General features: G+C 43.8%; 1 protein-coding gene across 1 annotated transcript in view; it reads left to right on the forward strand.

Moving 5' to 3' along the window:
- The window catches only part of LOC142655884 (hexosaminidase D-like), a 39,198-nt gene extending 24,083 nt beyond the window's left edge, over positions 1–15,115 (forward strand). Inside the window, exons 5-14 of the mRNA XM_075830538.1 lie at positions 526–613; positions 4,373–4,537; positions 7,162–7,345; positions 7,580–7,651; positions 9,339–9,543; positions 10,604–10,686; positions 10,761–10,839; positions 12,056–12,157; positions 12,569–12,658; positions 13,575–15,115. Coding sequence (XP_075686653.1) covers positions 526–613; positions 4,373–4,537; positions 7,162–7,345; positions 7,580–7,651; positions 9,339–9,543; positions 10,604–10,686; positions 10,761–10,839; positions 12,056–12,157; positions 12,569–12,658; positions 13,575–13,767 — 1,261 coding nt within the window. The 3' untranslated portion in view covers positions 13,768–15,115. The remainder of the gene's footprint in view (positions 1–525; positions 614–4,372; positions 4,538–7,161; positions 7,346–7,579; positions 7,652–9,338; positions 9,544–10,603; positions 10,687–10,760; positions 10,840–12,055; positions 12,158–12,568; positions 12,659–13,574) is intronic.
- Positions 15,116–15,615: the final 500 nt, after the last annotated feature.

The following is a 15,615-nucleotide window of genomic DNA, read 5'->3' on the forward strand; positions in this document are numbered from 1 at the left end:
CTATTTAAGGGACCAACCAGGGCTGGGACACCTCTCCAAGGGCCCTATAGAATCCGCACGGTCTGCCTCTATAGTATGCGCGGCCTTAATTTGCTTCCTGTAGTTTGCCAGATATAGGAACCTGTGTCCTAAGGCCCTTTTACACCAGCCGACACTCGGCCGGTGCAGTGAGCACCGATCAACGAGACATCATTGATCGGCGCTCGCTTGCTCCTGTTACATGGAGCTATGGATGGGGACGATTGGTCATTACTCCGATCGCTCTTTCCTATAAATTATTATCATGTTGGCAGCGGGTCTTTCTGTTTACACATGCGCTGCCGACAACAATAATATTTTACTTTTTTAAAACGATACAACCAGCGGATGATCGAGCGTTTGCTCGTTCATCTGCTGATCGCTGCCCTTTTTACACAGGGCAGTTATCGTCAATGAGCGTTATATTAACGCTCGTCTGGCCGATAATCGTCTTGTGTAAAACCCCCTTAAGTTCTGTATCTGACCCCCCATCTTTGCTGTTTGCAGTGAGCCGGACCTTGAGAAGATTTTGCACCTTGCAAAGATTAACAATCTAGAAGTGGTACCACTTGTGCAGACGTTTGGGCACATGGAGGTAAGTCATGGGCATTACAGTGTGTGCCGTGTTACCATAAAGAAATAAGTCACTTTATAACAGAATTCCACTAGAGACTTTCATATGTTCTGAGACGTTATAAAGTTATTTGAGATAACATTTATAATTTGGGTAAGGTGGTGTTATAATCTGCACTCATATGTAATTGTAGAGCACTACAGGGCATTACTAGAAGGATTGGTGTTGATGATGTAATTCTCTTGTAAACTTATTTGTGCGCCAATCTTTTCCTGCCAACTTTTCTGGGACAGGAAGTAGCTGTCTGACAGCTAGCATTTTCAACCATATTAGCTCTCATGGGGCTCATAATTCTGACAACTAGTTATTTTGAGGGTCCTTTCTCCTCCCTCAACTCTTCCTGGAAGCCTCTCCCATCCCTTTCAGAGTGCAGAGATATGTTTGATTAATTGCATGGGTCAGAAACATGATCTGGTATCAGTGACCAAATGCTTTTTTTCCATCAGGGGTTAATCAGACAGTCTAGAGCCTTCACCATCATGTATACATTAGGAAGTTACATTTAATTTAAAAAAAAACAAGGAATGATGAGAAGGTTAGTTCAATTGTAACATCAGTGATGGAGGAAGTAGCTAACTTCTCCACCTATTCAAGCATAAGGCTGGGTTCTCATGCTGCGGTTTAAATGTTTTGTTTTTTTTTCCGCAAATCACGGTAAACCCGCACCATTTTGCTACATGGGACATAACTGCATGGAAAGAAAAGTAAGATAGGTGTTTTACAGGACTAAAACTTTGATTGGTGGCAATCTGACCCTCAAACCCACACAGATTCATCAGAACAAAGGGGCTACAGTGCTTGCTGGAGATCTGGTTGGCGGCTCAGAGCGGATTCTTATTGTGTAAAGTACAGTAAAGCTGCCCATACATATTAGATGAATGTCCTGAATCTGCAGATAATCTTCTGTGTATGTGTAATGGTTCCCCCCGCTCCAGCCAGATTCTTACCTGTCACCGGTATCTCGTCCAGCCTGGCCAACACCGCACCGCTCATCCGGGCCATGTTGCCAGTAGTCTCTCCCGCCGCTGCTCTCCTCCAGGTATTGTGTCCCTCCCTAGTGTGCGCGCTGACACCTCCTCCCTTAAAGGGCCAGCACACGCCAAACCAAACCGCTTTCCAGGATATATTAGATATCTCCCCCTATGCTGTGGGCCGGGGCAATTAACTTTCTTAATGTGTCTAACGTATTTTTCTTGTATTCCGTGTTTGACCCGGCTAGTTTTTAACTGCCGTATTTTGCCCGCTGTATGCTCTGGCGAATTGTAGTCAGGCCTGCCAGCTTGACTATCCATTTACGACTGTTCCCTGCCTTCCTTGACCTTCGCTTCTCTGACTAGTTCCTTGCCCCCGTCCCATCATCTTCTATTTTGCCAAGTCAGCTGTTGCTAACACTGACTACTCCGGGGGGTAATGACCTGGGAAGTCCTCTCAGCGAAGCCTATACAGGTTTAAATGGTCAACCCCGAGCATTTCCTTAGGCCCAGCTCCTGAGTTTTGCCCAAACCAAGTCCATTACAACTCGGTGGGTTGACACCAGCTCCTACAGATAAGTGAAATAAATTATTAAGGCCCCCTGCACACGACCTTGCCCGTAATCACGGTCAGTGATTACGGGCACGGTTGGCCGGCCACCGACAGCCACCTGCATTTGCGGGCTATGCTCCCATATAAAGTATGAGAGCACGGTCCGTAAAATGCAAAAAATAGGACTTGTTCTATCTTTTGGGGAGCTTTTATACAGCACGGACACCTTCCCATATATATATATGGGAAGGTGTCCCTCAGCCGTAGAAATGAATGGGTCCGTAATTACGGACGAAATCTATGGTCGTGTGCACGGGGCCTAAGAAGCTGGCAACGTGACACTGCACTTATAAGACTGGAGAAGTGAAATTCTATTTTTCAGCGTTTATCAGTAATCGCTAAGAAGAACTGTAGACAATTCCATTACATCAGATTATAGGGAGGGCAAAAGGGACCATTGCCCAGGGACTTCACCATCACCTCACAGTTCCCTTCAGCCATTCTCCATCTTTTAGCATCGTGTTGTTCTTAGGTCTAACATTCTGTACTGATTTATTCTTTATTATATTGCCCTGGAGTTGGAAAAAATACAAAGAAGAGCAACGAAGCTAATAAGGGGCGCGGAGAACCTAAGTTATGAGGAAAGATTAAAATAATTAAACCTATTTAGCCTTGAAAAGAGACGACTAAGGGGGGACATGATTAACTTATATAAATATATTAATGGCACATACAAAAAATATGGTGAAATCCTGTTCCTTGTAAAACCCCCTCAAAAAACAAGGGGGCACTCCCTCCGTCTGGAGAAAAAAAGGTTCAACCTGCAGAGGCGACAAGTCTTCTTTACTGTAAGAGCGGTGAATCTATGGAATAGTCACCGCAGGAGCCGTCACAGCAGGGACAGGAGATGGCTGCAAAAAAGGCAAAGATCATTTCCTCGAACTAAAAGATATTCGTTCCTCTGTGTAGAAATTTTTTACTTCCCTTTTCCCATCCCTTGGTTGAACTTGATGGACGTGCCTTTTGTGAACCGTACGAACTATGTAACTATATATCTTTATAGCGGTCAGAGTTCAGTTTTTTCTGATACCGAGCTCGAAATCCTCTGCAAAGACATTGAGTTATAGATAACAAGCAATTCATTTGGTGCTATTTGTTTCATCTTGCTCCATAATGCAGGGCTATGTTACTTTTGACATTCTCTTTGTTTATTATGTCATCAAATAAGGCATTTCTTCAATAAAAACATTTGAAATTTAAATTAGATAGCATTCTGTCTGCCTGCAGCCACCACTAGGGGGATCTAAGGAGCACACTGTATACTGATCTATTATTGAGTTCAATGTATAACTGTATGCGGTAAAGCTCCCCCCCCCCCCCCAGTGGCGGCTGCAGGAGGCCTATTATAAACCTCTTTAACAAATATAGTATATTATGGTGGTCATTCACTTTAAGTGTAGCTAAACGTTTGACAAACTTCTGACATGTCATAGATAGTGACATGTCAGAAGTTTGGATTGATTGGGGTCCGACCACTGAGACCCCCACCAATCGCTAGTACGAAGCAGCTGAAGCTCTCCTGAAATAAATGTATCAGTGTACGGACTCAATAGAAAGTCTATGAGCCCGTACTCCGATTCATCGGCTTTCCGGAAAAAGCCGAATAGACATTGAGCGGCTGATCGCTCACACGAGACCTTCAGCTGCTTCGTTCTAGCGATTTGTGGGGTCTCAGTGCTCGGACCCCCACCAATCCAAACTTCTGACATGTCATTATAACATGTCAGAAGTTTGTTAAACGTTTAGCTATACTTTAAGTTAGTCTCCCATTATGTGACACTGTTAATGGGGACAGGGGCTCTACCAAAGGGTACTACTACTTGTTCACGGGCCACCACCAACCTTGATCCAGCACTGGTCCTATCTGATTTTACGACTATAGCTAGCAGTAGAAGCACTGATAATTCAGAACTGACCAATAGTGTTGGCAATGCTTCCATGCGACTAAAGCAACTCTGCTACATTGTACAGAGCATATATCGGATACGCTTTCCAGCTTTCTTGTAACTAGTCATTATTGCTACGATTGCAGCATTGAGCAGTAGGCTTGGAGTTTCCCAGGTCGGGTAATGAGTACATTCAATTCAATTAAAATTTTGCTACAATTACCTAAAATAAACCCTTCATCCTACACAGTACGTCCTAAAGCATGACAAGTACAGAAGTCTGAGAGAGGTGGAGAACTACCCCAACTGCCTGAACCCCCACAATGCAGAAACCCTGCCGCTGGTCAAAATGATCCTCGCCCAAGTTCTTGAAAAGCATCCAATGAGCAGTTGGGTCCATATTGGTTCTGATGAGGTAAGAATACTTTTAGTAAGGTCCCGTTTACTGGCTTTTACAACCACATAGCTGTTGGATGACAGCCTAACATTTCCAAGCGCAAAAAAACAATCCTTCTAGTGTTTAAACAGTAAATACTAAACAGGACGGAAGGGAGAGCAGGGAGATGCAGCTGCAGTTTCTCTATCTCAGTGTTTAAATTTAAAGTCGTTTTCCAGCCAATAAAAATTGATGGCCTGTCCTCAGGATAGGCCATCAGTAGCTGATGGGGGCCGACTCCCGGGACCCCTGCCAATCAGCTGTTTTGAAGCGCTCGTACGCCCTCTCATTTCTTCTTGCTCATTGTGAATCGTCTACGCGCATATAGCGGCGATTCACATGTATTGCAGCCTTTTCTCTTATTCATTTCAATGGAAGAATAAGACTAATACCTGTGAATCGCCGCTACATCCGTATCGACAATTCACAGTGAGCAAGAAGAAATGGAGGGGAAGCAACGCTCATATGAGCGCTGTGGCCCCTTCAAAACAGCTGATCGGTGGGGGTCAGACTGCCGGGACCCCCACCGATCAGCTATTGATGACCTATCCTGAGGATAGGCCATACATTTTTATTGGCTGGAAAACTCCTTTAAAATCACGAGGTGTAGGATGGCATGGGAGGGGGGGCCAGCAGGTTGAAGACCTCTAAGTAGGAATTTTTTATTTTTTTTTTGTGATGACAGGTGTTCTCATCTTTCATTACGAGTGTAAAATGTAGATTTTTAAAATGTACAGTGCCGCTGTACATTTAAGCCAAAATGTTACCAATGAAAAGGACAACTCAAACCGCAAAAAACAAGCCCTCACACAGCTTAGTTGACAAAAAAATTAAAATGTTATGGCTCTCCGAATATAGCAACACAAATATGGGAAAAAAAAGTGACAAAAGTAGAAAATCAAAAAAACTATATTAATTTGGTTTCGCCATAATTGTACTTACCTGCAGAACAAAGGTAACATGTCATTTATACCGCACAGTGAATGACGTAAAGACAGAACCCAAAAACAATGGCAGAATTGCTGTTTTTTTTTCCACCCCCCCACAAAATAAACTGATAAAGATTTTTCAATAAATACGTGTACGCTGAATGTAAATTATCAGAGAAGAGTCCTGAGAGGAGTCCAACGGCTTCCTGCACATGCTCAGTGCTCCGATGAAGCCGAGGCCAGTACACCTTGACTCCTCTCCGGACTCTTCTCTGGTAACTTACATTCAGCGCATCCTGTATTGGGGTCAGTTCACAAGTAGCGTAAATACGGTTGATTTTCCGCAACGTTTTTCGTTATGGAAAATCTGCAGCGGAATACAGTAGCAGCAGAGTGGATGGGATTTGAACAAATCTCATCCACACGCTGCCTAAATGATAAGCGGAAAAAACGCTCAGAAATTGACTTGCGGTGCGTGTTTTTAATCCGCAGCATGTTAATTGTATTTGTGTAATCACTACTTTTTTGTTGCGGGTTTTCCCCATTGAATTCAATGCGGAGGTAAAACCCGCAACAAATAAGAAGAATTTGCGATTTTGCTTTTCCGCCACAAAAAGCGCGACTCAGAAAAAAAATAAATCTTCTACTTACCCAGAATTCTATCCTTCTTCGTCCAGGCCGGCCTCCTTGGTTAACATTTCATCCCATGTGATCGCTGCAGCCAATCACAGGCTGAATAAAACGTCATTCCAGGAGGCCGGGCTGCAGGACGGCAGAGGGACGCGTCGCCATTGCTGCGCAGAAGTATAAGGCCCCATGCACACGACCGTGCCCGTAATCACGGTCTGTAATTACGGGCACGGCCAACCGCGGATGGCTATTGATCATTTGCGGGCCGTGCTCCCATTAAAATAAAAAAATAGGACATGTCCTATTTTTTATGGAAGGTTTCTTTGGCCTGGACACCTTCCCATAAATATACGGGAAGGTGTCCGTGAGCAATAAAAATGAATGGGTCCGTAATTAGGGTCCGTAATTACAGACCGTAATTTACGGATGGATTCTGCGGTCGTGTGCATGGGGCCTAAAACTTTGGACAAAAAAACGACACCACAATTTGGTGCGGTCTTTCGGCCGGAACTCCCTGCGGCAACCAGAGCGGATACGCTGTGTTACTTTATGTAGCATATCCGCCCAGTGTGAACATACCCTTATAACATCTTTTTAGATAAAATGCTAAAACGGACAGTTTTGAGAAGAGCATGTTTAGGACGCTAAACCCCAGTTGTATAATGACATGCTGGTGGTTTAGTGCCCTAAAATCTAGTGGCAGGTTCCCCTTCAGGGGTTAAACTATTATGGGTGTGTCTGTAAGCACAGTGCTGACAGATTCCAAGCAGCAACCAGCACAAATATTAAAAAGTAGTTCAGGAGATGGAGTATAATGTAATAAGTAGAAGATAAGTAAAGGAAGAAATTTGCATGGTTTCTCAATATTATATTGTTAGGAAAACGCCATGACTACTGTTCTAGCTTCTGGTTTTACTTTGAGCCTATCAGGTGTAGGGTTAGTATTTATGCCTGGTTTCCTCCACCTGATCTTTGCTTGTGAATTTCCTGTCTGCATGTATTTTGATCAAGCTACTTACCTATACCCTTTCTTCATAATTAAAGGTTTACCCCCTGGGAGAAGGACAGGATTCCAAGGCATGGCTAAACAGTAACAAAGGAGACTTAGGCAAGATGTTCCTCGGTCACTTGAAGAATGTGGTCAACTTCCTCCACACTCAGTTCCCTCAGATGGACCAGCTCATGTGGGATGATATGCTGAGAAAACTGAGCATTGAGGGAATACAGGGTGAGAGGCAATTTTTTTTTGTTTTACTACGGCACTGCAATCGAGTGACCGTCAGGACGCCCCCATGCCGATATCAACGTGATCTGCAGACCTTGGTCTAATGTGTATGACCAGCATAATACAAGGAGAAGTGACTCTTGTATAATAGGACACAAATATATCCCGGCTCTTATATTACTTTACACCTTGTAATATCTCAACACTATGTACTTGATATTATACAATCTCTTGCAGAGTCCGGAATCACTAAGCTCGTGTCTCCAGTTCTGTGGCTGTACCATGGCAATTTCAATATGCCACAAATAGGTAAGACTTGTACGTCATCACATCTCTGACCGGTTGGGGAATTGGGAGGATAATATATATTTACAACTTGATCTAAGATAAGAATAAGGTATAGAAGATGGTGCAAAAAGTGTTTTATGTAGCAAGTTACCGCATGGTAATGGAGTCCAACCAACTTTATATTGTCCATCTAATTTCTATTGATAACTTAAAGAGGACTTGTCATTTTTTTTCTTAGCCACATACCTTCCCTTATTTCCTCACCGTGATCACAAAAACCTTCTGTTCGCACGAGATTTACCGATTGTTGGCGATGCTGCTGCTATGAGAAGGATCTGTGGTCTGGGTTTTATGTTCTTCTCCCCGTCGCTTCTTCTCCTGCTCTATGAACAGCGGCGTCTCTTGAAGTGACTGCTTTACTGAGGCTGATTTCGCGAGATTAGATAAATCTCGCAAGAACAGCATGTCTTCTGCATCACTGTGAGGCTGATTGGACAGCGTCACAGAGATGCATAAGACCACGCCTACTGAGGGGAGATGAGACCTCCTCCTTTCTGTACCTTTTAATCACAATTAGTATATTTGACACCAAAACGGAGCGAGGGCCAGAGTAGGACAACAGGGGGGCCAAATAATATTTTACAGCGCTGGAATCAGGAGGACGCCGGTAATAAGGGGAGGTATGTGGTTTAAAATAAAAAAAAAACATGACAGGTCCCCTTTAAATTGGGATAGTAAAGTGCAAAGAGGGACTATTCATCTGCCAAAATGCTGACCCCTGCAGTCAGGGATGAGTCATTGCATATAATGCCAGGACAGGATTCTCTAGAGCATATGCTATGTCTGGATGGGAAATGTATAGTCAGACACGGTTTCCCCCGCCGGTAACAACAGCGGATCACCAGGAGATAGTGAACTCGGCTGCCTACTCTTTATGACACAGCCCTTTTCAGAATGACAGTCGGAATATATATATATATATATATATATATATATATATATATATATATATATATATATATATATATATATATATAAATAGTCTATCAGTGTGTTTGGTTCAACTTTCTAAATACTTTTTATTGAAAAATTTTACTTTTTGAGCTACACCTGCTTTGTATCCTGTATACAGAGCAGCTGTATCTAGCTCTGAAACCTGTATCCGTCAGGTCAGCGGCACTGACAGGTTCAGTGCCAGTGGGTCCTGCGTGTCTCTGACATGCAGGAGGATCCACCTGTAATCGATCACATCTAGGTTATGATTAAGATGTGATCTGTTAAGATGTGATCGATAACGGCTCTATCCTGCATGTCGACACGCAGGACCGGCTGACACGGAAACCCGTCAGTCCCGCTGAACGGATGGCTTCAGATCTCAGTGCAAGATACAGGATACAAAGCAGCTGTAGCTCAAAAAGTTAAAATAATTTTTTATAAAAACTATTTAGAAAGTTGCACCAAACAGACTGATAGACATTTTTATATATATATACTGTATAAAAAAAAAACAACACAACCTTCAAAGGTGTACACAGTCTTTAACGTAAATGAAGTAGAGACATGTGTATCAGGTTTAAGTAGGCAGGTTTAACCCTATATATACAGGTACACCCCTAGCAGCTAAGGGGACAGGGTATCCATTGAGAAAATAACTGGACGATGTAATGTAGACTGATCTAATAGTGTTGTCTTTTGTTTCCATTCTCAGAGTCATTTATTTCTAAGTATGAGAAAAGTGGATTTACAAAGATTTGGTTTGCAAGTGCTTTTAAAGGGGCGTCGATCCCAGCCCAGATGTGGACCCCAATGAACCTGCATATGAAGAACCACGAGGAGTGGAAGAAAGTCATCGGGACTATGAGCAAGTTCCCCAAAATCCACTACAGTGGCATAGCGCTAACAGGGTGGCAGAGGTCAGAAACCAAGTGTGTCTGGTGTGGGGGGGTGGAGGAGATATTTGTGATGGTTGTGCTTATAGGGTTATTACCATCTTATCGCTAGGATATGCCACACCTTATGATCGGCGAGTGTCCGATTTAGCACTCCGTCCCCTTTACTGTTTTTACCTGAACAGTGGCGTCCCAGCCATCCGCTGTGCAGGTGCCCAGTCATGTGAATGGTGCCAGCTGCAGTTCCCTGGTGGCCAGGAGCGCCGCTGTGCAAGAAAATCGTTGAAGCCGACACCGTGCTAAATCATCTCTGCGGCTCCTTCATTCTCAGGATCAGGGAGGGGTCCCACCGATCAGAAAGCAATGGCATATTCCAGCCTATGGGCGAGTCCGTGCCGCAATTGCGGACAATAATAGGACACGTATTATATTTTTCGGATCATTTCTACGGCCCGGACACACGTCCGTAAATATACGGAAAGGTGTCCGTGGCCTATAGAAATGAGCGAGCCCTCAATTTCATCTGTAATTACGGAATTCGTATTTACGGATGAAAACTATGATCGTGTGCATGGGGCCTTAGACTATTGGGGGGGATTGTTAACTATTTACTAGCTGTAGAAACTGCAATCTCTAAAGTTGCAGGCAGAGGGCAGCACTTACCTACTACTATGCAAGTTTCCGCATCATGATGTATAATACTGTGGCAAGATATTGGCATTACATTGAAGGTCTCAAAGTTTCAGAAGAGCAGCAGAGCCTCAGGCTACTTACATCTGTTGTATGAGATCCTATACGGTAAATACATTCATGTCTAAATCATGTACTTACTCTGCAGCCCTGGGGTACATCAGTGAATGGAAACGCTGTCCTGTACCGGCGTTTCTATATTGTTTAGTGCTCCGCTTTACCTGTGGCTTGTGTAGTTACTACCTGCAGTATAGGTGGTTTGATTTGCTATATGGTATTGATGACGGTCATTATGGTTGACTGTATGATACTGGCTGTATGGCTGGGACAAAGATGTTATACCTCCAGTGTTCACGTCACTCGCTGACTGATTGCCCATTGTCTGTCCCTGTAGGTACGATCATTACTCAGTGCTCTGTGAGCTGCTGCCGGTGGGCATCCCTTCCCTGGCAGTGTGTCTGCAGACTCTCAAGCATGGTAAGTGCCTCCGCTGATGTCATTGAGATGCGGCGTCTTATATGCAGCGTTGTCACTTGTCTTCTCCCACACAGGAAAATTCACCGAGGAGGCCAAGAAGGACACGGCTCACCTACTGGGATTCAACAACATCAATGCTGAGAAAAATATTTGGTAATTGCAACTGATATTCTATATTGAGTCTGTTAATACCCATTTAGATGGGCGCAAAGTGATAACTAAAGGGGTTGTCCAGAATTAGAAAATGAAGGCCTGCGTTTTTCCAGAAACAACGCCACTGTTGCCCATCGGTTGTGTCTGGTATTGCAGCTGAGGCCCATTTAAAGAGGCTGTCACCACATTATAAGTGGCCTATATTGTACATGTGATCGGCGCTGTAATGTAGGTTACAGCAGTGCTTTTTTATTTAGAAAAACTATCATTTTTGACGGAGTTATGACCTATTTTAGCTTTATGCTAATGATTTTCTTAATGGACAACTGGGCGTGTTTTACTTTTTGACCAAGTGGGCGTTTTGGAGAGAAGTGTATGACGCTGACCAATCAGTGACCAATCAGCGTCATACACTTCTCCCCATTCATTTAGTCAGCACATAGTGATCTTACTAGATCACTATGTGCAGCCACATACTCACACACTAACGTTACTGAAGCGTCCTGAGAGTTAATAGACATCTCTACCAGCCGGGACGTGATGTCTAGTCACAATCCTGACACCTCGGTAACGTTTGTGTGTGACTTACAGCACAGCACATCGAGATCATGCTGGGCTGTCATTTACAGCTTAATCTCGCGAGATTACGCTTGCTGTGCTGTAAATCACACACAAACGTTACTGAGGTGTCAGGATCGTTCCGGCTGGTAGAGAGGTCTATTAACTCTCAGGACGCTTCAGTAACGTTAGTGTGTGAGTATGTGGCTGCACATAGTGATCTAGTAAGATCACTATGTGCTGACTAAATGAATGGGGAGAAGTGTATGACGCTGATTGGTCACTGATTGGTCAGCATCATACACTTCTCTCCACAACGCCCACTTGGTCAAAAAGTAAAACGCCCAGTTGTCTATTAAGAAACTCATTAGCATAAAGCTAAAATAGGTCATAACTCCGTCAAAATTTTAAATAAAAAGCACTGCTGTAATCTACATTACAGCGCCGATCACATTATGTAGAAGATAGGGAACTTATAATGTGGTGACAGAGACTCTTTAAGTGAATTGGGTTAAGCTGCAATACCAGACACAGCCCATGGACAAGAATGGCGCTGTTTCTGGAGGAAAAATAAGCAGATCATTTTTTTCTATTCCCGGACAACCCTCACTGCGTTTTTTTGTAGAAATCTAATTTATCGCTGATTTGTTCCTCTTAGTGAAGGGAGCGGCGCATTTCCTGGTGCGGAAATTTATAATATGGTGAAAAAAGTCCACAGTGACCTGAAGAGTAAGGTTCGCGAAATCACAGAGGGAGACAGGTAAGAGGTGACTAGCCCACCAAACCACGTGTATCAACGCTGCTAAACTATATGATCACTACTGTGTCCAGGTGTCAACGCTAATACAGAGGTGCCAGTACCTGGCCTGTCTTATATGAACACGGCTGTTCTATCCATGCACCAGGGCGTCAACACTACAATCCTCATCATGGCATAGGCCAGTGTTTCTCAATGTTCTAGGCCAATTACCCCCTACTCAAGTAAATGACATCAAAGTACCCCCACAGCTATGATCAGGCACTGCAGTACAGCATGAGGATAGTGCAAGCACCCCCTGGAGACCTGACGTCAACTTGTCATGAATCTAATATTTCTATTATTATTATTTTTTATATTTTATATGAACCCTTTTTTTATATCGTTTATTAACGCCATCTATTTCTTGCGCAGTGAAATCAACGGCTGGTTCTCACGTTATCACAGGACGCACCGATTTGGCAATCCACTTAAAATGGAGACATTCAGCGCAAAAGTCTTAAAGTGAGTATAAAATCACACACCGTAAATCTGGTCAAGAGGATAAATGCAATAGATGGAAAGGATATCAAGTGTGTGAATAAAATAGATATCTTATTAATGTCAGGTTATTAGAGTTTAATAATGTTACTGACCTTGTGAGAAGAGCGTCACCACGACAACAATTCCTGTAACTGTGCTCTGGCAGTGTTATCGTAGGTACACTAGACATAGCAACCAATCAGGCATCCTCTATTATTTTCTTACCTGAGCTGTAACACTACAAGCTAAATTCGGTCTGGTTGCTATAAGGACTTATGATCACACAACTGCAATACCAGACCAAGCCCATGGACAAGGGTGGCGTTGTTTCTCAGAAAAAAAGGATCTGCTTTTTTTTTTTCTATCTCATACAACCCCTTTAAAGTGAATCTCGACTTTTCATTATCATGTAGTTTTTAGGCCCAAAATGATGCACTGATTATTTTTTTAATATATCTTCGTAGCAATCAGTGCTCTGTTTTTCATATACAGAGCTTTAAGATAATATGCAGTCTATCTGCAGCCACCACTAGGGGGTGTTTACTGCATACTGTGCTGTTATGTATAACAGTATGCTGTTAGCTCCCTCTAGTGGTGGCTGCAGGTAGCCAGCATGTGATGTTTTAATGTTATGCCTATGGTGGGAATTTGGAGCACTGTATCAGAAAAACAAAGCTCGGCCAGTATTAAAACTATAATAAGATATGAATCAGCACAGAATTTTTAACCCGTTCTGACAAAAAAAATGGTGTTCAAGTGTGGACGTTCCCTTTAAGGCAGTGTAGAAAGCAGCATAGCCCGGGTGGACAGAATGATCCAGATGTAAGGATTCAATCTCTTTAGTTTCAAAGACCAGATAATATGATGTTCCTTATAAATTACTTCCATCCCTTTCCAGAGCCAACGAAGAATGGGAATCTCACATACAAGCCCTGCGATCTCAGCTCGATTCCATGTATTTCCCAGACACCGTGGAAGAATGGATGGAAGAGAATGTGAACCTGTATATGGACTCGCTACGAGAAATGGCAAAAGATTTCCAGGAGATTTTACCGCTCAACGCCCGTCCAAAGGTCCCATTGAAAAAGTGAAGCAAACGGGCGCCCAGGCAATGTGAAAAAAACGGCAAAGTGGATGTGGCTTGGAATCCGAGCTGGGGAAGGGTTAATATTCTGCAGAACACCAGACCGATACAAAGCGATGCCATACACGGGACGATGGCCGGGGCTGGGTACTGCATTTACTGATCTACAGCAGATCTAAGTATGCACTATGTATATGGGAAGAGCCCCTGCGGCCCGGGCATGTCAATTGTGATATCCTGCATTATATACGCCAGGTCTAGAAAATATGCCGCCCGTCTCTACTGATCTACATGCCCGATGATGGGTTATTTGTAATCGTCATCGATGCAGAGCATCATGGGAGTGTCTACCTGTCCGCTGCCTATAGTGAGGTAGCCAGATTGCGCTAGATCAGTATGAAGGCAATATGGCCTATCCCTATAGATCAGACTAGCACTTCAATTCCCGCACAGTACAGGCCAGGTCCAGTTTATGTGCAGTATCCATATCATCCTGGCTGTTCACCCAATAGTAACTCGAGACCGCCCCCTGTTAATGTACATCCAATAATGGCTGCCGCCACTGTCTCTCTAGGTGACTGGTTCTTCTTAAAATTGCTAAAAGATTGTAGCACATTATTTCCAGTCCGTACACAGCAGAAACCTTTTATTTTTAGAATGAGACAATCAGACTTCTTAACAGTCTAGTAACAAAAATCGAGAGAATTTTGAGAAGATTTTTCCTACAATTGTCCAAATATCCTGATGATAAATTGGTTCTGCCCCCTATGGTAAGAAAAAAACAAAACTTAAAGGGGTTGTCCCACGAAACACATGTATCCCCTATCCACAGGATAGGGGATACATGTGTGATTGCTAGGAATCCGACCGCTGGAGCGCCGGTCACGCATGCGCACAAGCATGACCGGCGCTCCATTAATTTCTATGGAGCTGCCGAACACACAAACCGGACCCAGACCCCGGAAGTCCCAAGCTTCCCATGGAGCACTTCAGGGGACTTTCATACCCCATTCTCCTTATTGCTGGAGGTCCCAGCGGTCGGACCCCCAGCGATCACACATGTATCCCCTATCCTGTGAATAGGGCATACATGTGTTTTGTGGGACAACCCCTTTAAAGAGAATCTGTCACTTCTCCTAACATGTCTGTTTTAGTAAACTTGTAGTCCCCCTTAGAACTCTGCATTGTGCCGTTCCTTTGTTATTCCTCCTACAAATGTGTGAATAAATAGACAACTAGGTGTTACTAGATGGGGGGGTCTCTACACAGACTCCCACCGTCCAATCCGTGCTGACGGAGTGAGACTGTATAGAGACACGCCCCTTTGACAAGGGGGAATGGTAACACCTAGTTGTCAATTTAGTCATACATTTCTAGGAGGAATAACAGAGGAGCAGCACAATGCAGAGTCCTAAGAAAAGATGTTCCAGAATTGTTATTTCATACGGACTGCAACTATTTACTAAAACAGACATGTCAGGAGAGGTGACCGGTCCTCTTTAAGCGTTAGTATGGGTATGGTTAAAGGGTAGAGATGAGTGAATCGATTCGGCGGCAAATCTTGTGTGTCAGTGAAACTTGAATTGGGCTAAAAGGTTCGCTCACTTTTATTAACCCCTTAGTGACCACTAATACGCCTTTTCACGTCGGTCACTAATGGGCCTTAGGCTAGGCTGACGCCTTTTCACGTCAGCCTAGTCTAAGTCCTGCACGGGTCTCCCGTGCAGGCTGGAGCCGGGGCTCTGCTGTCTGATGACAGCTGAGCTCCTGCTCCAACGCCCGCGATCGAAGTTTACTTCGATCGCGGCCGTTTAACCCGTTAAATGCCGCCGTCAATAGCGACCGCGGCATTTAA

This window comes from Rhinoderma darwinii, chromosome 6 (assembly GCF_050947455.1).
Source record: "Rhinoderma darwinii isolate aRhiDar2 chromosome 6, aRhiDar2.hap1, whole genome shotgun sequence".
In the NCBI taxonomy this organism is placed as follows: Eukaryota; Metazoa; Chordata; class Amphibia; order Anura; family Rhinodermatidae; genus Rhinoderma; species Rhinoderma darwinii.